Source organism: Heterodontus francisci, chromosome 14 (genome assembly GCF_036365525.1).
Source record: "Heterodontus francisci isolate sHetFra1 chromosome 14, sHetFra1.hap1, whole genome shotgun sequence".
Classification (NCBI taxonomy): domain Eukaryota; kingdom Metazoa; phylum Chordata; class Chondrichthyes; order Heterodontiformes; family Heterodontidae; genus Heterodontus; species Heterodontus francisci.
In genome coordinates this window covers 64,498,855-64,526,147 of record NC_090384.1, presented here as the reverse complement: position 1 = coordinate 64,526,147, position 27,293 = coordinate 64,498,855, and the positions used below count along the sequence as shown (strand labels likewise).

The 27,293-nt window shown below is 41.8% G+C and overlaps 1 protein-coding gene across 3 annotated transcripts; it reads left to right on the top strand.

Moving 5' to 3' along the window:
* The first annotated feature begins 1,419 nt into the window (after positions 1-1,419).
* Positions 1,420-24,215, top strand: sinhcafl (SIN3-HDAC complex associated factor, like). Of its 3 annotated transcripts, none has more exons than XM_068046363.1 (6): positions 1,420-1,480; positions 3,327-3,468; positions 4,908-5,007; positions 5,822-5,945; positions 7,063-7,213; positions 9,897-24,215. In XM_068046363.1, exons 2-6 carry the CDS (start codon positions 3,341-3,343, stop codon positions 10,048-10,050), a joined length of 657 nt encoding a protein of 218 aa, XP_067902464.1. In that variant the 5' UTR covers positions 1,420-1,480; positions 3,327-3,340; the 3' UTR covers positions 10,051-24,215. The 3 variants fall into 3 exon arrangements, with proteins under 3 accessions (XP_067902464.1, XP_067902466.1, XP_067902465.1); XM_068046365.1 differs by lacking the exon at positions 1,420-1,480 and adding an exon at positions 1,864-1,914; XM_068046364.1 differs by lacking the exon at positions 1,420-1,480 and adding an exon at positions 2,111-2,352.
* The last annotated feature ends 3,078 nt before the right edge of the window (positions 24,216-27,293 follow it).

Below are 27,293 nucleotides of genomic sequence, written 5' to 3'. Positions count from 1 at the left end.
AATAGAAATTATCCAGGTATCTCAAGTCACAACTAGTTTTCCATCCCTGGCATGATCCGGGTGAGTTATACCGTCTGCTCCCTATGACTTTAATGGCCTTTTTGTAATGGTGTGCCCTAATTGTGACCTAACCACTGCTTCCCTTTCTTAAGTTACTGAGCAGACAGGTCACTGGGGAAGGGTGGACGATTACTCAGATTTACTGATCTCATATCACTAACTGAAAGTAAATATATTGTTCCTCTCCAAGAATCTTCCCGAAGAGTGTCCCCGGTAACTGGAACACCCGAGCGGTGTCTTCATAGGAGAAAGACTAATGTCTACCGAAGTAGGCACTCTTTCTTCGCCTTTACTATAATTTTGCAATTAAAAGCGAAAATATTTTATTTCCTCATTAGTACTTTTGCTTTAGTCTGTTGGCTAATGGATCCCTGGTTTGTGCAGAATATCACGCTTATTTAATCGTTCAAAACATCTCGGAATTTATTTAAAAAGTTAACAGTCCGAACTACTTCGAGGTTTTCTTTCGTAAACCCATTTTTATACATAAAAAACCATCGCAACCTTGACTTGAATCTAAACTGTATTTAAATATTTCATACTCTAAATGCACATCCGCTGTAGAATGTGTGGCTGTTTTTTTTTATAAAAATGTGTTCACGAAAGAAAACCTCGAAGAAGTTCGGACTGTTACCTTTTTAAATGCACGCTTTTTAGAATTTTAAACTGACGGTTTACAGTGGTGCATTTTCGCTCAGCAACTGTTCCCAACGACACGTTTTCTTTGTTTTGAAAAGCATTGGAACACAACACACGATGGAGAAACTTTTCCATTTTTACAACCACATTGTTGTGTAAATGCAGAACAAGATTCAAAGCTTTCAAATAATTTCACTTAAATTCAGATCTAAAATACTCTCTGCACGGTTCATATTTGCCAGAAGCGCACAAATTTACAGCGATCTGATGTTTTACACAAGTCTACCTTTAAACGTGCACGTAGCTTGCGTGCTGTTACGTCGGGTCATGGGCATGGAAAACAATCATGAACGAAAAAATCATGGGGAGTCCTTTGCAGTTCACAAACTAATCCGCAACATGACACCTCGTTTTAACAACACTAATAATCAGTAACAATAATCAGTTTTATGAAGGCAAAGAAAGAGATTATCACCATTTTACGCCATGACATTTCAGATTCCACCCCCCCCCGGGCAGCGCTGGTATTTGGAGTTTAGACATTTGGCGCGGTTTGTGTTTTTACCCCAGGAATCTCACCTACAACAGACTGCAAATCCCAATATGCTCCATTGCAGAGACCGGGGACCGATGCCCATAAATGGCGAAGGGTGCCTTATGATAATGAATGCTTTCATATGTAAATAGTATGCTAAATTACAGCTATATGCTGAATGAGTAGTAAACATGCTCAATCCAGTCGTAGGATGACAACGAGGTTTACCGACGTTTAGTTTGCTTGGTGAGTACACTTGCTTTGTTTTCAAATATTTACAAGTTTTCCTTTTCGGAAACATAATATTGTACTTAAAATTATAAACTGCACTTTGGTGCTGTGGAGTTGTGCATGGTCTAACTTTACATTTTTGTAAATTTAAAATAAGTGTATATTCCACGTTGGGAGGGAAAAAGGAAAGGTATTTAAATTGAGACGCAATAGGAGCGCGTGTGGGTGGTTTGATTATTTTTCTCCCTTTCGGGGCCACTGTCGCTAAGGAAGCTCAAAATATTGTCTATTAATATAATATCAAGAGTCTGAGTTCTCTTTCTCACTGCATTCCTCCCTGTAATTCTGTGTTAATACTGTCTCAAAGAGTACCTCCCATTTTCGTGGGTCACTGCACTGAGGCGTCTTGGATACAAAGCAGTGACAGCGAGAGGTAAATCATAAATCATGTATGTATTTTTAAACTAAATATTGCGAGCGAATGTGAGAAGGGTTTGCAGAGTTGCCGCAGTCGGTTTAAATGTTTTTTTTCAAAAAAATGGTTGAGACTTTTATCTGTGGTCTCCGCACTGATGGCGTTGACGACCCGTTGAACATGAGGGGGAGGGGAGGGAAATGCTGCTATTTCACAGAAAGTCTACAATGTGTCTGCAGTGAACGCCACAACTTTCAGTTTCCAGGCTGTTGCGTTGCAGGCACTCGGATATCCGCACGCGTTACATTGTGGCGGAGATCCACATTGTCCCATCGGCAAAACTAACTTCAGAAACATCGGCTTCTGCCGACTGTTTACCAAGTCGGTCTGCATTTGGTACGGTCTGAAGTTTATTGTTTCGAATCCATTCATCACAACGTGTTGGTGCTATTTTTATGGTCCGAGACCGCAGGTACAGAATTATATTAAATGCGTCTTTTTTTCTTCTGGATGTTGATATAACCCGATTGTGTTGCTCGCTTTCAAGAAATACCGCTTTTCGGTCATTTTTCTGCGAGGGCAGAGCGCACCACGCTCAATGGAGAGAGAGCGCAAACGTGTGTGGCCCTTGTTCTGACTGCATTGAGGCGAGCAACACGATGGCACAAATCAAGGCGAATCCCAGCCAGTGTGCCTGGTATCATTGTTAGATAACGGTGATCGTTATTGTCGGTAAGGGCGATCAGAATTAATGTAGTTGGATGATTTTAATTCCGGTCTCTGACATTCATCTGGAGCAGCCAGGATGTCTTTGTGATGGAATAAAAACAAGAAATGCAGGAAATACTCAGCAGGTCTGGCAGCATCTGTGGAGAGGATTTTTATTTCAGATTTTCAGCATCTGCAGTATTTTGCTTTTATTATGTCTTTGTGTTGGAGTTGTCGGCTGTTCTGTTGTGTCTGGCTGTTGCCATTTGGACACATTGTGTAAAAATAGGTCACTTTGCACCGAGCATGTGATGTCGCAAGGTTTGTATATGGGGACGAACTAAACTGTGTCCTTTCCGATTGTAGTGATTTTTTTTTTCCTGTTGCAAAATAGAAGTGTTGAGAATTCATGAACGATTTTAATTTTTTTGCACGTCCGCTCACATGCTGAAGTAGGGGCCGTTGGCTAAAATCTACTTACTACCTTTTACTGTTAAGTCATGTTGTGAACTGTGAAGAAATCTGATTTCACACACTGATGTGAAACTTAAAACCAGTGCTATACCTAAATAGTTATAGCAAACATGTTACTTCGTTGTCTAAAAACCTCTAACATGAGTACAGTAAAACTTGGGACCACTAAACGTGTACACTGATAACGGGGGCTGACTTCATAATGTTACATTTTTTTGAAAAGTCGAATCCGCATGGATTGACATTGTGTTTTGTTTTAAACAGAACGGTGAAAGACGATGTTCGGTTTCCATAAATCCAAAATCTATCGGAGCTTGGAAGGTTGTTGTATTTGCAAAACCAAATCTTCCAGCTCCCGTTTCACTGACAGCAGACGATATGAGGAAAGCTTTAAACTTTGTTTTGGGTAAGAGGCGAAAAGTGTTTCTCCTTTTCTCTGTCTCCCCCCACCCCCCGATCACCCACATTGCATTTAGTAGCCAGTTGCGGAAGAGCTTTCGCTATTGAGTCCTTGAGTCCACTTCCTTAATTGTCGTTGCAGAAATCAAACATCGTAGGCTTTTAAAATAACTGGCGCACTGTTTATGATACTTTAAAATTTCAGTACTATCTGGCCAAGGAGACCTAATCGGAAACCTGTTAATGGGGCAATTAACAATTATGAAGATGGGCAGGACTGAAATCTAATCGAAGCCAACCGATCCCACATATAGAAAAACATTTTGCAGTGTTCGCTTCAATAATCAGACGCTTGAAATAGATTTGAATAGTTGTCAATAAAAATTCAGTCAAGAAGTGGATAGGGCCTGAAATTAACCTGATCCCCAAAGTCTTGGAATTTTCACATGAACACTACGAAAAGATACAGTACCATTCTTAATGGAGCGTATTCTTCATAGGCACCGAGGAAAATTCTGTTTTGCCCCTGGGCCATTGTAGTGCTATTAGTAGTTAAGGGAGTGGTTAGTGGATAACTGGGAACGGAATTCCACTCCTTGTGGGCATAGATGGTGCTCAATGCGGGGAGACTCAACTCGAGAGAAGATAATTAATTAGGGGCTGTTAACAGGAGTGGCTTTAACAGAACTGAGCAGCTGTCGCTGAGACTTTCAACTATGACAATGAAATTAGAAGTTTTGTGTGCCACATAATTGGAACATGTTTAGAATAATACAAGAACTATCTAGTGGGTTCAACATACCTTTGTAAAAGAAGTGAAAATGAAAGTTGTGATTAGCCATGATCTAATTGAATGGCGAAGCAGGCTTAATGGGCTGAATGGCCTACTCCTGCTCCTATGTTCCTATGTCAGTCCTCACATGGCCAGAGAATCTTGGTATTGGATGTTTTATGGTACCTTTTGCTGTTCAACTAGGGTCCTTTTCATTTCACATAAGCCACACTTGACTCTCTCAGCTGTGCTTGGGACTTAAAACTGTTTCCTTTTGCTAGAGGCTATATTGTGGGATAGCATTTAACTGGGGAAAATCTTTTGTAAACATTGAGGGTTGGGATGTGCTGAAAAATATATTTTGACATGAACTTTCAAAGAGCTGTTAAAGGATCAGAACGAATGAAAGACAATGAAAGCTAGCTATCTTAGTGTAGAAATGTGTGCTAGGTGTTGCAGAAGTGTTCATTGTAGATGGAACAGCTGTTGGAAGTTCATTATTTTTAAATGGACACATTTAATCTCGTGCAACTAATAGCTTTTTTAATTTGAAAAAACCAGTACCAAAAACACTGCACCAGATAACGGTGGGCCCCTTATTTAACATATAATGTAGTTCTTAAAAGTAGGTAGCAAGTGTGTAAATTAAAATGTGTTTCTTTGCTTTCATACAGTTTGATAGAGGCACGTGCAGGAGATATCTGTAATGCATGTGTTCTTTTGGTGAAGAGATGGAAGAAACTTCCTGTTGGATCCAAAAAGAACTGGAGTCATGTAAGTGTGAGCCAGATACCTCTAAGAATCTACATATTAACAAATATCCAAGTACTTGACATGGACTGTGATACATTCTCCTTATGCCATTTTTTGTCTTATCTGAAGAGGAGTTAATTCCTGTGCATCAGGAGTATTCATAACGTCACCTTTCCTTGTGAGACAGTAATTGGCTCTTGTGACTTGTAAAATGCTTTTAGGACAACCTAAAGATTTTCATTTATGTTATATGTATGACTTTTTAGTTTAGTTGTAGAATTTTAATTATAGAGAATATTTTATGCCAGTAAACTGTCATGTGCTTCATATGTATTTTAGTGGTTTTGATGGTCAGAGCATTTGGATTTGAAACCGTCCCTCACCTAAAGCGGAATTCATTACGCTTTGGTGTTTGAATTTATCTGGTTACTGATGGGTCATTCAGTGAAATAGCTTTCCATTTTTGTATGGTTGAAGAGAGCTGACCGGGCCAGAAAAGCACCATGGGACTATAAATTGCAGGAGAGCAGTTGTCCAATAGCACTGTGATGCTGTGTGAGTGCACTAATGTATGTGCTTGTGTCCTGTGACCCTGTAATTTGGACGTGCTGTCATATGGGTTGCAAAGCCTAAGCTATGCTGCCTAATAGCAGGAAAGCTTTACGCAACTACATGTTATTAGTGAAGTGATACATGTGAAATCTAAATATTTCTGTGGTTGCTACTGGCATGCTAGTTGGACAGATCTACTTTTCAGTTTTTTTTAACCTGTTGAAGCAGGACCTAATCAATTTATTTAATATCTGCAAGCAACGATTTTTTGTTCCCGTCTCAGGTGGTCGATGCACGAGCTGGTCCAGGTCTTAAAACACTTGTAAAACCTAAGAAAATTAAATCTGGCAGTGATGGCAAAAAGAAAAACAAATTGAGGAGACTCCAACAAAAGCTGAAGCGACAGAGTAAGGCTTTTTGTGGCTATTAGTTGCTAGTGACTGCTTTATGTATGTGCTGTCCCCCAACCTAATTTGAATGTTTTGAAAGATAATGCATGACTTTTGACTTACCAATTAAAAATGCCGTATTTGAAATAGGAATGTGTGTATGTCCATGGTTCTGTCTCTTAAAGGATTATTCAAATGCAGAAATAAAAGCAAAATACTGCAGATACTGGAAATCTGCAATAAAAACAGAAAGTGCTGGAAGTACTCAGCAGGTCAGACTGCATCTGTGGAGAGAGAAGCAGAGTTAACGTTTCAGGTCAATGACCTTTCTTTCATCCGAACACACCTAAGAAAATTAAATCTGGCAGTAATGGCAAGTGTGTTCTAATGAAAGATCACAGACCTGAAATGTTAACTCTGCTTCTTTCTCCACAGATGCTGCCTGACCTGCTGAGTATTTCCAGCATTTTCCATTTTAATTCAAATGCAGAAGTTCTCCTTGAGTATATCTGCCTTAGTTGGCTGCTGGACCCTTGTGTTTGAAATAACAGTGATACTTCCTCTGTGTCAGAATTGAAAAATCAAACAATCATATAGCGTGATGTGTAGTGAATTGTAAACCACCTGTGGCATCTGCTTTTATAATTGCACCATTTTAAAAATTGAGGTTTTTTTTGGAAGTTATGGTTTAAAACTGAATCGCATATGGCACAGAGTCCTCAGTTACCTGTGGAAATTCTGCCTGTTTTGTTCTCTGGCTATTTCTCTGACCTAGACAGTGAGAGATTTGGGAATAACTGAGAGAGGCCCACTACACTTCCCTTTCCATCCCTAAAAAATCTTGTCTTTAATATAAAGTTGTTTTTCTTTTTATCTTCCTTCTTCAAGGAAATCTTGTTTCAAAATGTAGACCACGATAATACATAGAATATATTCCCACCCACATATGCTGATAAAGTAAATTATGACTGAAATGTATATGTGCGACTGTAGAGTTTTCACCTAAATCCTCCTGGATATCTTGTGATATTTAATTTATTCTTTGATGTTTTTTGCTCTTGCTTGTACTTTTTATGTGACCTACATCTGTAAACTCTGGCAGCATCAAATTATTTGCATGTTCTTTATTGCACAGATTCAGATGCGCATAGCACAACATCTAGTATTTCTCCTTCCCAATCACCGAGCCACAGCAACCAGTCTGATGAAGGCTCAGATACAGAAACACAGAAAAGTCTTTCCTTAGAACCTGTCTTCTCATTCCTTGATCTGACTTATTGGAAGAGGTGAGCTTATTGTTTTGATTACTTTAATCAATTCATCTTGGTGCACAGTTTATTTAAAAATATCTTGCCAGCAATGATGCAAAATTTGTTTTTGAGGAATTGTCTTTATCTAATTACATGTTTTCATCTGTTACACATCTATAATGCATTGCATGTCATGACCAGTCACAACTGGTCACTTATTTGTGCTTCAGATCTTTTAGGTTAAAATTTTCACCTCTATGGTGTTAGGAATATTCTGTGTGAAAATTTTCCTGCAATAATATAGTGATAGTTGTCCTCCTTCTGCAGAGAATTGTCTGCCAAATTTTAATTTTTCTGAGGTGGTGGCAGAGTGGGGGTGGTGACAGGCAGTGGAAGCAAATGAGAAAAAATTTCAAGTCAAAATATAGCTTTTTTCCTGCAGTGTTGTTAGTACTGACATCTTACTTAGCCCTTCAGATGCCAAAAATATACTTGAAAATATATATTGATGGGTGGCAACTGTTTCTGGTACCATACTAATCAATATTTGGATTTTCTGTGATCGCTAGAGGACTAGCCTCTAGCAGAATTTACACACTGCCCAGGATTTTCAGAGTGATCTGTAGGAGCAGAAATAGGCCATTCAGCCCCTCAATCCTGTAATGCCAATCAGTTGAATCATGGCTGATCTGTACCTCAACCCTATATCCCTTGATAGACTCAACCTAACAAAAATGCTTGAGTTAAAAAGAATATCGATTCAAATCTAACTTTGGAATTCAAACAAATGCTGCATGGTTTGGGTTAATCTTTTTTGAGTGCTTAAATGGTACATTGTCAGAATTGAGTGTTTACAAATGTGTTTTATTTACCGGACCCTAAACAAAATGATCTGATTTTGTTTGGGGTGGTTGAAATATGCTTGCAATGGTTTTAAGCCATTGATTCAATGAAAAGCAAAATCTACCTTCTCTGTAGCTGAGGTCATAGAGTTATTATGGCACAGAAGGAAGCCATTTGGCCCATCAAGTCCATGCGGACTGGTGTGTGTGTGTTTTGTATATACATAATTAATTTATTTTCTATTTTTCTCTTTCACTCCCTTCCCCCCCACACCCATGCACATACAAACACTCATTTATATTGTAAATCAAGCAGTGTATGCAAGTGGCTCTCAGACTGGTAGCTACAGTGTAAATGCACCTACAGAAAACATTCTTAATGAGCAAGTGATATTGTGTGCACACACTGTTCAATATTACAGTGGATGTCAGCAGGTATAAAATGTGCTAAGGGCTGATCGGCAAACTGCCACGGCATGCGGTTCTAAGGACACTAAGACAATGTAGGCTGGTGCATCTACGATGCTTCAACTGAACTTACAAATGAAACTGCTGTTGTGTAGAAACATAAACAATCTCCAAGTAGTAAAAGCAAAATACTGCGGATGCTGGAAATCTGAAATAAAAACAAGAAATGCTGGAACCACTCAGCAGGTCTGGCAGCATCTGTGGAAAGAGAAGCAGAGTTAACGTTTCGGGTCAGTGACCCTTCTTTGGAACTGTTCCAAGTAGTAAAAGTGGATTTATTTCAATATGCGCTTACTTGAGATTGCTAACTGTTGAACATTACAATGGAAATCCGTAGCTAGTTAGTCAAATGGCAAATTGGAGCTCAACAACAACTTATATTTATATAGTGCCTTTAATGTAATACGGGGAGACAGTGGAGTATTGGTAATGTCACTGGACTAGCAATGGAGAGGCCAGGCTAGTGCTCTGGGGACATGGATTTGAATCCCACCATCGCAGATGGTGAAATTTGAACTCAATTAATAAATCTGGAGTTAAAGAGATAGTCTAATGGTGACTATGAAACCATTGTCAATTGTTGTAAAAACCCATCTGGTTCACTATTGTCCTTCAGGGAAGGAAATCTGTTGTCCTTACCTGGTCTGGCCTAGATGGTTGACTCTTAAATGGCCTACCAAGTCACTCAATTCAAGGGCAATTGGGGATGGGCAGTAAATGCTAGCCTAGCCAGCAACACCCGTATCCCATGAACAAATATTAAAATAATTCCAAGGTGCTTTACAGGAGCATTATAAAACAACGTATGACACTGAGCCACAAAAGGAGATATTGGGTCAAATGACCAAAGCTGGGTCAAAGAGTTAGGTTTTAAGGAGTGTCTTAAAGGAGGAAAGCGAGGCAGATATATGTAAGGAGGGGTCTAGGCAACTGAAGGTGTGGCCATTAATGGAGGAGGGATTAAAATCAGGGATGCACAAGCGGCCAGAATTAGAGGAGGGTTGTGGTGCTGGGGGAAATTGGAGATAGGGAGGGGCAAGGCCATGGAGGGATTTGAGAATGAGAATTTTAAAATCTTGCTTGACCGGGAGCCAATGTAGGTCAGCGAGCACAAGGGTGATAGGGGAATCGAACTTGGAGGGAGTTAAGACATGGGCAGCAGAGTTTTGGATAACCTCAAGTTTATGGAGAGTAGAATGTGAGTGACCAACCAGGAGTGTGTTGGAATAGTCATGACTAGAGGTAACAAAGCTATGAGGGTTTCAGTAGTAGATGAGCTGAGACAAGGATGAAATTGGGTGATGTTACAAAGGTGGAAATAGGCAGTCTTAGTGATGGCATGAATATGAAACATAAAACTCAGTGTTCAAGCTGCAAATGTTTCATTTTTATTTTCTTCTATAATACAGGCAAAAGGTTTGCTGTGGCATTATCTACAAGGGCCGTTTTGGTGAGGTGCTGATTGATCCACGTCTTTTTAAGCCTTGTTGTAGCACAAAAAAGGACTCTGAATCTGCAACACTGGCAGAAACACCACTACAGGCTATTAAAGGAAATTGGTAATGTGCACTGTAACAGCCGGAAGTTGAAGTTCGTCTCAGGTCATTTCACCTGTATTTACATCCTTTTGTCTCCAGTGGCAGACATCTATTTTTGGAAAAGTATTTGGTCTCATTTTGTCAAAAAGCCAAATCACTGAAGAGAATTTTTTCTTGGTCTATGATTGCTTGAAACAGTTATCTCAGTTTGATATATTTCCACTGTTCTTGCATTTTTTTAAAAGTATGCCAATGATTCATTTAGTTTTCTTTGAGACCTCCAGACATTGAATACTTTGATGGATTGAATTTTATTGCTGTAATTTTTTTATATAAATAGATAAGTTTTATGTTTAAGCAGTTGTTTAAATTGTTGAAATTCTGTCTTGAAACATATATCATTTCTATCTTGTAATTAGATTTCCTGTTACCAAATGGACTATACTGTTGTTCATTAATTTCTACTATTCCTCTTTCCACCCCTCCCCTGTGACTTTGGCTGAACCTACAGAATATCCCAAGTTCTCAATAACAAGGGTTGCAGAATTGTTCTGGGATGTGCAATAGCAACTTTTTTTGGTTAGCGCAATACAAGCAGTGGAAACTTGTTTATTGTCCCTTAGTTCACTGGCAAATTGGGAAGTGTTTTGAGACATTCGCTCCAATATTTTTTTGATTCCATAATCAAATCAAATTAAATTGCTTTTTAGAGTGAAGTCATTGTGAAATAAGTAACTTTGTACTCATCCTGCTGTCAGATTGTCCTTTAGCTGATTAGCAAATGACATTTATCACATTATCCAACAATAGGGAGGAGGGAGATTTTTATCAGATAAAATTACATACTATAGGGCCATTTTTAATGTCTTGAGTGAGTTGTTAGTGAATTTAAAAGGGGGAAATTTCACTCAATATAGGACATTGTTATTTTCTTGGAGCAAGGGAAGAACTGGAGTAAATTTCCATGTGGACATAATTGTTTTTGCTATGCGTCAACGTGAATTTGGTTCAGAATAAGTAATCTATATCAGTTAACCAAAGCACTGTTTAGTTTCATGGCTAACTTTAGAAGTTATTTTCCCTTGGCTTCATTTTTTGATTTCCTTTAATTTATTACTCCCCTATCCATTAACCCTTTCTGCATTCTATTGCTTTGAAATGTTTTCTTTTCCTTCTCAATTTGAATATTGCAAGTTTTAGGTTACTTTCAACTGTGAACTTGCATAATATTTACCATTTACATGTGTTGGAAGCCAGGTTTTGAACTTATGCTGGGGACTCTGCTTTGTTTTCCTTGACTATCTTCTATCATTTCGTGGTGGTTGTCTGACTGTGGGGTTGTATTGCGTGCTCATGTAGTTGTGTCTGTTTCTCAATCTCATGTTTTTAAATGGTAATTCTTTAAGCTTCTGCTGAACAAGGTTGGCATCAGTAAAGTGTGGAGTGGGGCCTTGTTTGGCACTGGGTAGACTTTAGGACTCTGATAGCAGTATTTGGGTGAGGCAGAAGCATCTTGTCAGTGTGGGACTACTGGCAGTACTGAAGTGTTCAGCCCAATGTGCTTAGATTCTTATCATAGGAACAGGAGTAGGCCATTTAGCTCCTTGAGCCTGTTCTGCCACTCAATGAGATGTCTAATCTGTTACCTAACTCCATATACCTGCCTTTGTCCCATATTCCTTAATACCTTTGGTTAATAAATTTATCAGTCTCAGATTTTAAATTAAAAATTGTTGTAGTGTCAACTACTGTTTGCAGAAGAGAGTTCCAAACTTCTACCACCCCTTGCATGTATAAATGTTTCCTAATTTCACTCCTGAAAAGCCTGGCTCTAATTTTTAGAGTACGTCCTTAGTCTTATATTCTCCAACCAGCAGAAATAGTTTCTCTCTCTCTCTCTCTCTCTCTCTCTCTCTCTCTCTCTCTCTCTCTTCCCCCCCCCCCCCTCTCTCTCTCTTCCCCCCACCCTCCTACCCCCTTAAATACTTCAATCAGATCACCCCTTAACCTTCTAAATTCCAGGGAATGTAACCCTTGGATGTGTAATCGGTCCTCATAATTTAACCCTTGAAACCCAGGTATCATTTTGGTAAATCTACACTGTGCTCTCTCAAAGGCCAATATTTCCTTCCTAAGGTGTGGTGCCCAGAAATCCTCACAGTACCGCAGGTGTATTTTAACCAGGCTTTATGTAGCTGTAGCATAACTTCTACCCACTTGTACTTTGGTCCTCTAGATACAGACCAACATTCCATTAGCCTTTTTGATTGATTACTTTCTGTACCTCTCCATGACATTTTAATGATTTATGTACTTGGACCCTCACATTTCTTTGGACCTCCACTGTTTCTAGCTTTTCAACATTATAAAGTACCATTATATCCCTTTTAGGTCCAAAGTGGATGACCTCACATTTATTTACATTGAAATCCATTTGCCACAGTTTTGCCCATTTTCTTAATCTATTAATATCTCTGTCATTTTATGCTTCCATCTTCACTGCTTACAATGATGCCTATCTTTGTCACTGGCATACATGGACATGTGGCTTTCTATCCTGTCATCTAAGTAATTTATAAATACGGTGAATAGTTGAGGCCCCAACACAGATCCTTGCAGAACATCACTAGTTGCATCCTGCCAATTCGAGTCCCTTCCGCTCAGCCAATTTCTTAACCAAGTCACTAATTTGTCTTCAATTCCATGAGCTTCAACTTTAGCTAACAGTTTCTTAATGAGGGACTTAATCGAATGTGTTCTGGAAGTCCAGATAAATAAGCTCCATAGACATTTCTACTTCAGTCACCTCTTCAAAAAATTCAGTCAGGTTCATCAGGCATGGCCTACTCTTTACAAATGCATGCTGGCTCTCTCTGGTCGAATACAATTGTCCAAAGTATTAAATTTAAGTTGGGAGTAAAATTAGGCTTGCCCACATCCCAATTAAAAACTGTCATACTCCTAATTGTGATCAGACAATGATTAAATACAAGTATGAATACTTGAGGGTTTAAAGATAAGGCTGAAGCATTTGCAACAATCTTCAGCCAGAAGTGCTGAGTTGATGATCCATCTCGGCCTCCTCCTGAAGTCCGCAGCATCACTGATGCCAGACTTCAGCCAATTCGATTCACTCTGCGTGATACCAAGAAACGACTGAAGGCACTGGATACTGCAAAAGCTATGGGCCCTGACAATATTCCGGCAATAGTACTGAAGACCTGTGCTCCAGAACTTGCTGCACCCCTAGCCAAGCTGTTCCAGTACAGCTACAACACTGGCATCCACCCGGCAATGTGGAAAATTGCCCAGGTATGTCCTGGACACAAAAAGCAGGACAAGTCCAACCCGGCCAATTACCGCCCCATCAGTAAAGTGATGGAAGGTGTCATCAACAGTGCTATCAAGCAGCACTTGCTTAGCAATAACCTGCTCAGTGACGCTCAGTTTGGGTTCCACCAGGGCCACTCTGTTCCTGACCTCAGTACAGCTTTGGTTCAAACATGGACAAAAGAGCTGAACTCAAGAGGTGAGGTGAGAGTGACTACCCTTGACATCAAGGCAGGGTTTGACCGAGTATGGCATCAAGGAGCCCAAGCAAAACTGAAGTCAATGGGAATCAGGGGGAAAACTCTCTGCTGGTTGGGGTCATACCTAGCGCAAAGGAAGATAGTTGTGGGTTGTTGGAGGTCAATCATCTGAGCTCCAGGACATCACTGCAGGTGGTCCTCAGGGTAGTGTCCTAGGCCCAACCATCTTCAACTGCTTCATCAATGACCTTCCTTCTGTCATAAAGTCAGAAGTGGGGATGTTCGCTGATGATTGCACAATGTTCAGCACCATTCGCGACTCCTCAGATACTGAAGCAGTCTGTGTAGAAATGCAGCAAGACCCGGACAATATCTAGGCTTGGGCTGATAAGTGGCAAGTAACATTCGTGCCACACAAGTGCCAGGCAATGACCATCTCCAACAAAACAGAATCTGACCATTTCCCCATGACATTCAATGGCATTACCATCGCTGAATCCCCCACTATCAACATCCTAGGGGCTGCCATTGACCAGAAACTGAACTGGAGTAGCCATATAAATACCGTGGCTACAAGAGCAGGTCAGTGGCTAGGAATCTTGCAGCGAGTAACTCTCCTGACTCCCCAAAGCCTGTCCACCATCTACAAGGCACAAGTCAGGAGTGTGATGGAATACTCTCCACTTGTCTGGATGGGTGCAGCTCCAACAACACTCAAGAAGCTCGATACCATCCAGGACAAAGCAGCCCGTTTGATTGGCACCCCATCTACAAACATTCACTCCCTCCACCATCGACGCACAGTGGCAGCAGTGTGTACCATCTACAAGATGCACTGCAGCAATGCACCAAGGCTCCTTAGACAGCACCTTCCAAACCTGCGACCTCTATCAACTAGAAGGACAAGGGCAGCAAATGCATGGGGACACCACCACCTGCAAGTTCCCCTCCAAGTCACACACCATCCTGACTTGGAACTATATCGCCTTCACTGTCACTGGGTCAAAATCCTGGAACTCCCTTCCTAATAGCACTGTGGGTGTATCTGCCTCAGATGGACTGTAGCGGTTCAAGGAAGTAGCTCACCACCATCTTCTCGTGGGCAATTAGGGATAGGCAATAAATGCCCACATTCCATGAATGAATTTTTAAAAACTTCCTCGAAAAATGTGCACCATTTTATAGCAGTCAATGACCTGTTTGAAGTTCTTCTTTGGCCTCCATGTCTCAAGAGACAATGGGTAAGCGCCTAGAGGTGGTCAGTGGTTTGTGAAGCAGCGCCTGGAGTAGCTATAAAGGCCAATTCTAGAGTGACAGACTCTTCCAAAGGTGCTGCAGATAAAATTGGTTGTCGGGGCTGTTACACAGTTGGCTCTCTCTTTGCGCTTCTGTCTTTTTTCCTGCCAACTGCTAAGTCTCTTTTGACTCGCCACACTTTAGCCCCGCCTTTATGGTTGCCCGCCAGCTCTGGCGATCGCTGGCAACTGACTTCCACGACTTGCGATCAATGTTTCAGGACTTCATGTCACGTTTGCAGACGTCTTTAAAGCGGAGACAAGGGCAGCCGGTGGGGCTGATACCAGTGACAAGCTCGCTATACAATGTGTCCTTGGGGCTCACATGGCCAAGCCATCTCAGGCGCCGCTGGCTTAGTAGGGTGTATATGCTGGGGATGTTGGCCGCCTCGAGGACTTCTGTGTTGGAGATACGGTCCTGCCACCTGATGCCAAGGATTCTCCGGAGGCAACGAAGATGGAATGAATTGAGACGTCGCTGTTGGCTGACGTACGTTGTCCAGGCCTCGCTGCCGTAGAGCAAGGTACTGAGGACACAGGGTTGATACACTTGGACTTTTGTGTTCTGTGTCAGTGCGCCATTTTCCCACACTCTCTTGACCAGTCTGGACATAGCAGAGGAAGCCTTTCCCATGCGCATGTTGAATTCTGCATCGAGAGACAGGTTACTGGTGATAGTTGAGCCTAGGTAGGTGAACTCTTGAACCTCTTCCAGAGTGTGGTCGCCGATATTTATGGATGGGGCATTTCTGACGTCCTGTCCCATGATGTTCGTTTTCTTGAGGCTGATGGTTCGGCCAAATTCATTGCAGGCAGCCGCAATCCTGTCGATGAGTCTCTGCAGACACTCTTCAGTGTGAGATGTTAAAGCAGCATCGTCAGCAAAGAGGAGTTCCCTGATGAGGACTTTCTGTACTTTGGTCTTCGCTCTTAGACGGGCAAGGTTGAACAACCTGCCACCTGATCTTGTGTGGAGGAAAATTCTTTCTTCTGAAGACTTGAACGCATGCGACAGCAGCAGGGAGAAGAAGATCCCAAACAGTGTGGGTGCGAGAACACAGCCCTGTTTCGCGCCACTCAGGATAGGAAAGGGGTCTGATGAGGCGCCGCTATGCTGAATTGTGCCTTTCATATTGTCATGGATTGAGGTGATGATACTTAGTAGATTTGGTGGGCATCCAATCTTTTCTAGTAGTCTGAAGAGGGGGCATCTGTTGTTCACGGCATTTCTCCTGTATCTGACGAAGGGAGAACAGCATGTCAATGGTGGATCTCTCTGCTTGAAAGCCACACTGTGCCTCAGGTTAGACACGCTCAGCCAGCTTCTGGAGCCTGTTTAAAGCGACACGAGCGAAGACTTTCCCCACTATGCTGAGCAGGGAGATTCCACGGTAGTTGTTGCAGTCACCGCGGTCACCCTTGTTCTTATAGAGGGTGATGATATTGGCATTGCGCATGTCCTGTGGTACTGCTCCCTTGTCCCAGCACAGGCAAAGCAGTTCGTACAGTGCTGAAAGTGTAGCAGGCTTGGCACTCTTGATTATTTCAGGGGTAATGCTGTCCGTCCCAGGGGCTTTTCTGCTGGCTGGAGAATAAATGGCATCACTGAGTTCCTATTTTGTTGGCTGTATGTCTAGCTCATCCATGACTGGCAGAGACTGGGCTGCATTGAGGGCGGTCTCAGTGACAACATTTTCCCTGGAGTACAGTTCTAGGTAGTGCTCCACCCAGCGGTCCATTTGCTTGCGTTGGTCAGTGATTTAGTCCCCTGATTTAGATTTGAGGGGGGTAATCTTCTTGATGGTTGGCCCAAAAGCTCTCTTAATGCCATCATACATTCCTCTGATATTTCCAGTGTCAGGGGCCAGCTGAATATGACTGCATAGGTGTTGCCAGTAGTCATTTGCGCAGTGCCTGGCTGTTCTTTGTGCAGCGCTTCTGGCTGCTTTAAGTGCTACGGATGTTAACTCGCTGGGGGCTTTCTTGTAGTTCAGCAGTGCAATGCGCTTAGCGGCTATGTAAGGTTCCAGCTCTTCAATGTGAGATTGAAACCAGTCTGCATTCCGCTTCACACGTTTGCCATAGGTGGTCATTGCTGAGTCATAGATGGCGTCTCTGATGTGGGCCCACTTGGTTTCTGCATCCCCTGTGGGAGTGTTTTGAAGGGCTTTTTCAAGTGAATTTAGAAACTTACGTAACAGCTGTGGATGAGAAATTCTGCTAGTGTTGATGCGTGGGCAGCCCTTCTGCTTGGAGTGATGCAGCTTCTTTGGTTTGAGGCTAACTTTGCTGCACACCAGGGAGTGGTCGGTGTCGCAGTCCGCACTGTGGAAGCTGCATGTGATTTGAATGCTGTTTAAAGAGGCCCGCCTTGTGACGATGAGGTCCAGCTGGTGCCAACAATGTGATCTTGGGTGCCTCCAAGAAACCTGGTGACAGGGTTTAGTGTGAAAGAATGAGTTGGTGATGCAGAGGTTATGATAGGTACACAACTCAAGCAGTCTCTGACCATTCTCATTCATCCTACCTATGCCATTGCGCCCAAGGCAGGAGGGCCATGAGTCATGGTCGGCCCCAACCCTGGCATTAAAGTCCCCCAGCAGGAACAGGTGTTGGGGATGTTACTAATGATATTATGGAGTTCCTCGTAGAACTGGTCTTTAACTTCAGGTGGGGAGCAGAGTGTTGGAGCATAGATGCTGAGTAGGTGTACTAGACCAGAGGCCGTGAACAGTCGGATGGACAGTATGCATTCCGAGCCATTTGAGGGTGGCTCTATCATGCTGAGCAAAGAGTTTCTGATGGCGAAGCCCACTCCATGCTGTCTTGGTTCCTCAGGATCCCTACCCTGCCAGAAGAAGGTGTCGTCTTGCTCTCTTAGAGATCCGTTCGCAGGGATGCGTGTCTCCTGAAGTGCTGCAGTGTCCACATTGAGTCTACAGAGCTCGTTGTTAATGATGGCGGTCTTCCGAGAATCGTTGATTTGTGTAAGATCTTCCGACAGGCCAGGACACATAGTTCTGACGTTCCAGCTTGCAAAACGAAGGGCTGGTACCTTCTTTCCTTTTTTGGTCGTGCTGTTTGGTGCGGTGTTACAGTCCACTTGTCGGGCAATGACCCTGAGCTCCAAGCACCCATTGAAGCAGGTGGACTGTGGCGGGACAGAACCTTACTGACCGGGGGCTGCCCAGTTTGAGGCGGGTGGTAGCTGTCCAGTGAGGTGCGATGACCTCTCCCACCGACAAAGGCAACCCGTGGCGCCCAATCTCTGCACCAATTGAGCTGGACTTATAACCCGTAACTGCTGCCTTCCGTGTTGATTTGGTCGCTGTGAGGCGACTATGGAGTGACCTCTCCATGGCGCATGCCTGGGCGGATGTATGGAGATGGTGAGTTGCGCAAGCGTCAAAACCCCCCTCTCGGCCTTCCTGGTGGGGTCCAAAGGAGTGCAGAGCATGACGTTTGGCACCGGTATGGCTGCAGGAACTGCCGGAAACATGCCAAAGGTGACACATGACCTCCTTCGGGGTTCCGCTCCGAATTTTCTGTTAGGGTTTACTCCCCTTGAAGTAACCTCCCTACATTCATTGGACTGTAGGCTACGAATGTTACTGAGAGCCTTTTGATGTTTAACTTGTCAGACTTGAAATTCTAAAGTCTACATGGCTGTCTGTGTCTTATTAAATTGAAAACATGCAAACATTATGGGCTGAATTTTATCAGCCCCTTGACGCCGCAGTACGCAGCGCGGGGGCTGGTAAAATGCTGTGGGGAGAGGCCCACTTCGACACGCGACGTCAGGAAGGGCCAGCCGCATATTACCGGTGGCGGGGGAACTTGGTGCGGCCACTCCCCCAAGCTGGCGTAAGGCCCTTCATCTAAATATTCAAATGAATATAAATTACATACTAATAAATTTAACTGCAGGCGGCGGACATCACACGCTGATTTTACTGAATCCAAATGCAGCTTGCGTGCCTTCGGACCTCCATATGGACTTCCGGGCAAGATCCTGGTGGGGAGCAGGGAGGAATAAAATGTTCAGGGTAGGAGGGGTGGAGGAGCGGGGAAATTAATTATTATTGGTTGTGTAAATGGTGGAAAGGGGTTGACGGGCAAATGGTTGAAGGTTGGGGGGGAAAGTTCAGGTCGGGAATAAAGTATTTTTTGTCAATGAGGGCCAATTAGAAGACCATTGGGGGGCTTTGGGAAGGGCCTCCATATCTTTATTACGTGTTAATAGAAACTTCAGTTTCTACTGCCTGCAACAGTAGTAGACTCGCCAACTTTAAGGGCATTTAAGTGGTCATTGGATAGACATATGGATGAAAATGGAATAGTGTAGGTCAGATGGTTTCACAGGTCGGCGCAACATCGAGGGCCGAAGGACCTGTACTGCGCTGTAATATTCTAATTCTAATACTGTCCCTTTAACATTTAAAATGACTTCTAAGGGCTTAAAGCCCTTTAAAAATGGTGCCTGCACTGTGGCGCCGGGCGCAGTTGCTAGGGACACGGTGGCTGCCCCCTTACATCATCAGGGGCGTTCACTCCGCCCCCTCTATTTAAATGAGCCCCCACATGTAATATCACGCGGGTTCAGGGACGGCGCATCTGCATGGGATGCATGCCATTCTTAGAGTGCGTCACCGCGAACTGTGGCACACTCATAAAATTCAGTTTTGTAGAACATAACAAACTATTGATTCAGTTCAATGCAACATGTTTATTGGAAAGATTTTCCATGTGTTTACATAATCAATAAACTCTGCAACAACATAGCACGTAAATAAAATTGATACACCAGAGGCTACATCCTCTGTGCAACCGTGTTCCTGAAACCCACACAACTAATGGGAGGTGCAGCAGAATTTCCAATGAATTGAAAGGAATGTTCCAAACAAAACAAATTCCACGTTCTATAAATGCATCTTGTTGGGTGAGCAGTTTGGACTTCAATTTTTTTTGTACCCTTGCAAAATTCTTAAAATTAGTCTTTTGAATGTCGCTTTCTCTGCTTTAATCAGACATTTTTATCAGTTAAATATAACTGGTTATTTGCTGACTAAACTTTCTTTTTTGGCAATGCCAGTGTGAAGATGGCTGAAGTGCCTAAAATTATTTGAGCATTTAGTTGCTCAAATAACGAGCAATTGTGCCCTTTTTAATTGATTTGTTTCATTAGATTACCACTTCCCTCAGAAGAACCAAAAATTGCTGAAGGTGCAACACTAAAATTCTAACCTAATATTTGAAGGTAGAAAATATATAAATAAACTTTGTCTCCATTTAAGACAAGTCTTTTTTTTTCTTCCCTGCCCCAATTGAACGAATGCATTTCTATTAAGTGATTTCATTTGTCTTACTATATATTGAGCAAGTAAATGCTGGTATTTTAGCATAGGTATGCCTTTCTTACACGGTTGATGGAAAGCAGTAAGAGCAATCACAAGACACTAAACTGTCAGGAAGATGTCTTCAGTGCATCTACTCAATTGTCTAGTTAGTAATCATTGTAGATTTGACCTCATCATAAAGCTGATCCTGTTAGTATGCTCACTACATTGTGGTATCCTTTTTTTATAAGGGAGGATTTGAGAACATGAATGGTCTCACTCAGAGGAGGGTGGGCTGCAAGATCTATTCTCGGGCCTTAACCAGTGCTGAATTTCATCTGGCCTCTTGATTGTATGTGGTAGTGGTCGGGTTAACATCTCTTCTTATTCCCCTCTGCCACTATATCATAAGGACTTATGAAATGGTTGAAGCAGGGAGCTCTTGCACTCCATAACCATGTGCTGAAACATTCTGCTGCTTTGTGTGTGTTTCTAAATTGGATAGTTGAGGTAGCGAGTTTTGTTAGTTTTTGCCAAAATACCATTGTGTGGCCAGATCTCGGGGTTCCCTAGGTCTTGAATGATCACTGATTTCAGTAAGGATCATTGGTGGCAAATCTTAAATATCCAAAGGAGGTGCATTTTCACTTGTTTCCTGATGACGTGCTACTTTCCCTTCTTTATCCCTCCCCCTACCCCCCCAGTGGGGCAGTGAAGTTAATCAATTCTAGACACAATGCTTTTGGATTGGGGTTTCTTGTTTTCCTCTCCAACTCTTCTAAGCACCTCTACTGCAAACAAAAAACTTGGATTTATATATAAATAGAAAATGCTGGAAATACTCAGCGGCTCAGGCAGCATCTAACTTAGTGCCTTTCACATCTTCTGTCCAACAGCAAAGCACTATACAGCCAATTAAGTACTTTTGAAGTGTAATCACTGTTTTGTAAGCATACACAGTAATTTTTGCACAGCAAGCTCTTGCAAACAGATATGAGATAATGACAAATTAATTTGTTTTTGACGTGTTGGTTAATGGATACATTTTAGCTAGGACACCAGGAGAACTCCCCTGCTGCTCCGTAAATAGTGTCATGCAAATTTTATATCCATCTGAGGGGGCAAATGGGAACTCAGTTTAACATCTCAACTGAAAGCCATCACCTCAAGTGCAACATTCCCTCAGTTCTGAAGTTGCCCGCCTAGATTATATGCTCAAATCTTAGTGGAGCTTGAACCAATAACTTGACTTGGGTGCGAGTGCTACCACTAAATTAGGCTGGCACTTGGAGGTGGTGAGCTAAACACTTCCAATGCCTCTATTTGTTTAGTGGGAACGAAACAACTGGTTCCTTTTCTCTTTCTTCACTCTTCCTCTCCTGACCCCAGCAACACAGCTCAGAACACTGAATGGAGTGAAGGATTATGCCTGCATTCTGCCCCAATAAGTGGTGCTTGTATGTAGATCTTTCAGCATGTAGCACAAGACTGGTTTGGTGAAGTGAATGCAAACTGTTACAGTTCAGTAATTCCCTGCATGTGTTTGGCTGAAAAATCTTTCTGGTCCATTTGAAGTCCTGTTGAAGTGTTCGAAATCTTTGTCACACTGTCCAATGAAATGTATGTATTGATGAAGAAAATTAATCTTAAATGTATTGTTTGAAACATATGTTTTGTTACTGTACCATATTTTTTCATATGCCTGTAAAATGGAAAAGATTGGTCTTAATGGATCCGTGTGTATTTTAAGCATTTAAACTGTAAATAAGATTTTTTTAATATAAAAGTGTAAGTTTGTTCTTCACATTTTAAAGGAACTGCAGGAAAATGAATTGATCAAATTTCAGGCCTATTTTAGATAATTGTCTTCTACATCAAGTCACTTTTTTAAAAAGAAATAATGACTCCTTCGGCATTCATTATAGTAAATAACATAAATTGGTCTGTAGACTGGACAATAGTGTCCCAGTCTTGCATATATCCTGTATTTTGCATATAGCAAATCTAGTTCTGAAAGTCTACCAAATCCCATTTTTGATTATTTTACATGGGAGTTTTTGCCAGTATCTTAGTAGGAAGTCCAGAAAGAATTACAGGAGCAGTAAATTTAACTGCAAAGTGGGTGTCTTGTTTTTTTCTCTCTGAAAGAGGCTGGATCTGTGAAGAGTATCTTTGTAACCTCCAAAGGGAGATATAAAGTGAGGAGCATCTCCAGGATTGCTTAGTGGATAAATGCATCAAGTGGTGAAATACTGAGCTATGCAATCAGGAATGCCCCTAGTTTGATCCTTGGTCAGGGTTGAGTGAGTTTACTTCAAGGGCAACATTTTGGGGTGCTACTTTGAGCTTGGTGCCTCTTGAACTGGGGTGGGAAAGAAATGAGTTGGGTTTCTGATCTTAATTGCTGATTAGTGATAGCTGCTGGAAGGCACACTTGTGTGAATGATGGAAAATAAGTTTGGACTCAACTGTGATGCTCTCACAAGTCCAACATTCACTGGGTTCATACCGAAATTGCTTTTCTTGATAAGATACTAGAGATCTACTGGCACCTGTGGAATTATACCTCCATATAGTGCCTTTTGGAAAAGAAAGGAGGAAATTGGGCAAAAGAGAATATTGAGAGCTGGAATTCCAAGGGAGAAATCAGGGAGAAGAGCTGCTATGTGAATTTAATCCATTAAAAATTCTGTACAGTTCTCTGTATAGGTTTATGGGGTAGTCTCTTTCCATTGTATAAGCACATACCCAGTGGGATTTACTGAGTGCACCAGTTAAGCACAATGATACTTTGGCATTCTTGACATAAACTTACAGCAAAACATTTCAATAAATTGGGTGCATGGCTGTACTTAATAACTTTACATGATTCAAAATCTGGAGAGCCAGTAGTAATTGAAATGATATTTGTTGGAACACTGAAGTAGATTGCATTCCAAAATCTAAAGTATGGTTGTTACAATATAAATTTAGATGTTGAACAGTGCACTTTTGCACTTACGTAATGGCACTGGAAAACATTTTTTTTACAGGAGTAGATTCATTTTGGTGACCGATATAATTTAAATAGAATACTTCAAAGAAATATACAATTACTGCTCTTATTGTTTTCAGCTTCTGATTTGCAGGTTTACAAAGACTTCCTGTATAAGGGTTCTAGGTAGTATGGAGAGAATTCTACAAATGCTAAATACAGATATGAAAACTCCCAAGTTCACAGGTTACATGATCCCTGCATAACTATGAACTGTAGTTCAGGACCAGGTTTTTTACTTCTGCTTTTGCAGCTATAGTCTCAACTCTTTGCATATTGTGATACCTTGTTCCAGATGCTGCATATTCTGCAATAAAATAATTTTAAAGTTCAGTTTATGTTTGGGCAAAATATAAATATTTTAATGGTTCTGTCATATCGGTTATAACCTGGTTTTCTGGTAAAACTCTGCCAGATGGAAATTTTTTGTACCTGTGCCTTATTAAAAACCAATGAAGAAGCTTATAAAAAAAATTTTCTTTTAAGTTTTATTTCGTTGCAGATATTTGGCAGAAACTGTTTGTCCATTGTTATTTATTTATTTATTTGAACATTCCATGAATACACTGTTACTAACCGAGTCCAATACCTGTTCCAAAGTCTTCAAGCTTGTGCACTTTTACCCAATGAGATTTTTTTTTGTGACCAACAGCTTTCATATGATTGCAGTTTTATAATCACTTGTGATACTTTTTATATTTAAATAAAGATGGAATGCAAGAGGAAAAAAATAGTTTTGTTCTAGAGTGAGTTTATGTTTTGGGGTGATTTAAATCATATGTTCGGTTTTGGATGTTTAATGGACTGCATAACACTGTATAAAAGCTGACCAGTGCTAAATATCATGCCTTTCTCCTACTGGTGGAAAACAAGATGGCAAATTTAAAGTTTTTCGACAACATCTGAACATTTCACACTCTAGCGAACAACCTGATTTTAGAGCAAATCTATATTTGATGCTTTTAGATAGGAGTAATAATTTGAATAATCAAATTGACATTAAATACAGCCTTAATTTAGTCTTTTGCCTTGAACATTTCATAGCTAAATTTGTGTTCATCTTTTTAAGAAAACTTTAATTGTATTCATTATGCTACATAATATACTTAATTAGATGCATCCATTAAATATTTCTTGCATCATTAACAAATATTGTTCCTCATCCATTTATTCTTTGAGTACACCTTTTTGATTGACTGACTAATTATCCAGCTGGTGTGAAATTAATGGGACCGTCCTTCTGTAGGGAGATTTACCAACCTACTCTGGTTGAACACCTGTACAAATTCCCCTTTAAATGGAGTTGAATGACATGTTTGAGCATTGTTTTGGGATATGGTGTGTTCAGTTTAGTGTACTTTTTTGCTTGAAATCATGTGGAAATATATGCATGCAGTAATAATGCCTAATTGGTCAGACAAAACAAATCTTGGACAATAATGGGTGAAACCATTTTAATCTTGGGACTGTTCTTTTAAAATGGAATTAACAACTAAATCAAATTTTTGTTGAAGTGAATGAATGTATTCTATTAGGATTGCAAGCAAATCAACATTTCTATCACTGAAGTTGGAAAAATTGCTACCATGCTGCTTGAGAAGATTTTTTCAATCTATAGAATAAATGCCTTTATGAAATTCCATCAAAAAGCTGTGGTTTGGACCTGTCAATTAACTTAATCATGCAGTTGGGCAAGTCTTTATCCCATTGCAATGTCACCTTTTAGCTATGATTTTATTTAAAAGTGCTCTGAACTTGGGATAATATTGTAGTTAAGTAGTTTTTATGAAAATACTGCACATTCTCTCATAGAATCATAAAATGGTTAAACACAGAAGGAGGCCATTTGGCCCGTCATGTCCATGCCAGCTCTCGGTCCCACTCCCCTGCCTTATCCCCATAGCCTTGCAAGTTTTTTCTCTTCAGATACTTATCCAATGCAATTTTGAAAACCCCAATTGTATCTACCTCTAGCACCCTCTTAAGTGGGACGAGTGGGAACAGTTTTTCTCTATTTACTCTGTCCAGATACCTCATGATTTTGAACAGCACGTGGTGTCACCGGACTCAAGTGGACTGCAGCAAAGCTAGGAGTGTAGGATTGTTGTGATGGGCAGGCTGGGCAACCATGTTGCAGCCATCAGAGTAGCACCACATAGGAGCACTAGGCGAGAGAAAGGCACCCGCAAGACATAATAAGGGAATGAACAAGGAATAGTTCAGTTTTGGTTATATTATTGAAAGTGTTGTTGGATAAAGTTGTTTTGGATTTTGTTTTCTGTTGCTAGCTCTTATTTCAGGTTTTGGTGAAGGGGACACTGCTGATCCATAGAAGATGGATTGAAAGATGGGGTTTTTTGGAGCAATTGTGATGTGGGAAAGACAACTCGGGAACTGGAGTCTGGGTGTCCATCATAACAGCCTGTCTAGAGGGAAAGGCTATTGGATGCCTCTTCCTCCTCTTCCCGAGATGGCCTCCAAAGGCCTGGTGGCAAGGGATGCACACTCATGAAAGGGAGGTTATGGAGGACTCAACAGACCACCACAAGCTTGGAGACGTGCTCCAGCAGGTCCTGGATGGCTCCTACTGACTGGTCCAGGCTTGTTGTTTTAGCACACCAATGGTATGCTCCATGATCCTGGTTGTTGCATGGCTCTCATTGTAGACGCACTGTCCATGCGTGATCAGGTGGCAGAAGGGAATCATAAACCAGGTATAGAATGGGTAGCCCTTGTCACCCAGCAGCCAGCCTCTGATTCTTAATGGTGGTCCAAAGATGGCGGTATGGCTGACTGGTGCAGGATGAATGTATCATGGCTGCTGCCAGGATAGTCGGCATTTATTGAGAGGATCATCTGGGCACAGTTGCACACCAACTGGATGTTAATGGTGTAGTAGCCCTTGCAATTCCAGTACAGCTTCCCTGCCTTTAACATGTGGGAGGGCTACCTGCATGTAGTCGATTGCACCGTGCACCATTGGGAATACCACTAGCTTATCAAAGCTTCTTTCTGGTCAATGAGAAGATGATGATGTCCCCTCACCTTTATAGGGCTTCTGTCACCTCCCTGATACAGTGATGGACAGCAAACTGAGATGTTGCTAATGTCGCCTGCTCCTGCCTGGAAGGATCTGCTGGGGTGGAAGTTTAGGGCCATGGTGATGGTCATACTTAGTGTTGTTCTCGCCCTGCTGCTGCAGGTCATGTTATAGGAATTGGCACTGTTGAGTGACCCTTGGTGAAACGCAGGAACCTCAGACACTGCTCCTGGCTCCTGGTAGGAGAAGTGCTCCCTAAATGCTTTCGATTGGTAGGGCCTTCCGTCTCTTCCCTATGCACAGCTTCCCTTCTCTGCTGCCTTTCCTCTATTTCCAAGTCATGCTGCAGCCCAAGAGGTACTGCCACTATAGCCCCCATTATTGAAGCAGGCTTTCTCCTTACAGGCCTTCCAGCTCTTCTGACCTCCCTGTCATGATCCAACACTACATACTTGTAAATCCAAAAGGTTTCCAAAACTCCTCCAACAACACAGAACACTACTTCCACTAACTCTGCACCAGCATAAGCACCTCACCTAAACGTTGGATGGTTAGTCCTTTAAATAGCATTAGTGGGAGCTCCCTCGTGCAGCTGAAAACATGTTCAGCTGGGAGTGTTTAAGAGAGGGCATTAACTAGAGCAGCATGGTCCAAAATGGCAGTGCGCCAAATCAGCGCTGGAGGCTGTTTGACTTCACAATCTGTCCACTTGGCCTGCTTCTGGCACATAAGTGTCACATCCGCTCCAGCACACTGAAAGGGTGCATCGCATGGGAAGTGGTCAGAAGTGTTCCTGCTGACATTTTGGCAGTTTCAGGCTTCTTTGGCTCCAGAAACAGCAGCAGTATGGAGCCCAAATTTGTAGTTTTAGTGTAATGGAGTGTTTGCAATGTCAAATTATATCCCTGCTGCATGCTGTTGAAGCAAATGCCCCATCGTTAGCAGGTTGCTGATTTCTCCCCCATTAGAGAAGAAAAAGCACTCTTCCGTGGATTCCAGTTTCAACCTCTGTCAGTTATTCTCTGCAGTCTCC

Coding starts and splice junctions, on each gene's coding strand:
- sinhcafl (XM_068046363.1), top strand. CDS start 3,341: ATGTTCGGTTTCCATAAATCCAAAATCTATCGGAGCTTGGAAGGTTGT. Junction 3,469..4,907: donor AGCTTTAAACTTTGTTTTGG/GTAAGAGGCGAA, acceptor GCTTTCATACAG/TTTGATAGAGGCACGTGCAG. Junction 5,946..7,062: donor ACAAAAGCTGAAGCGACAGA/GTAAGGCTTTTT, acceptor TTTATTGCACAG/ATTCAGATGCGCATAGCACA.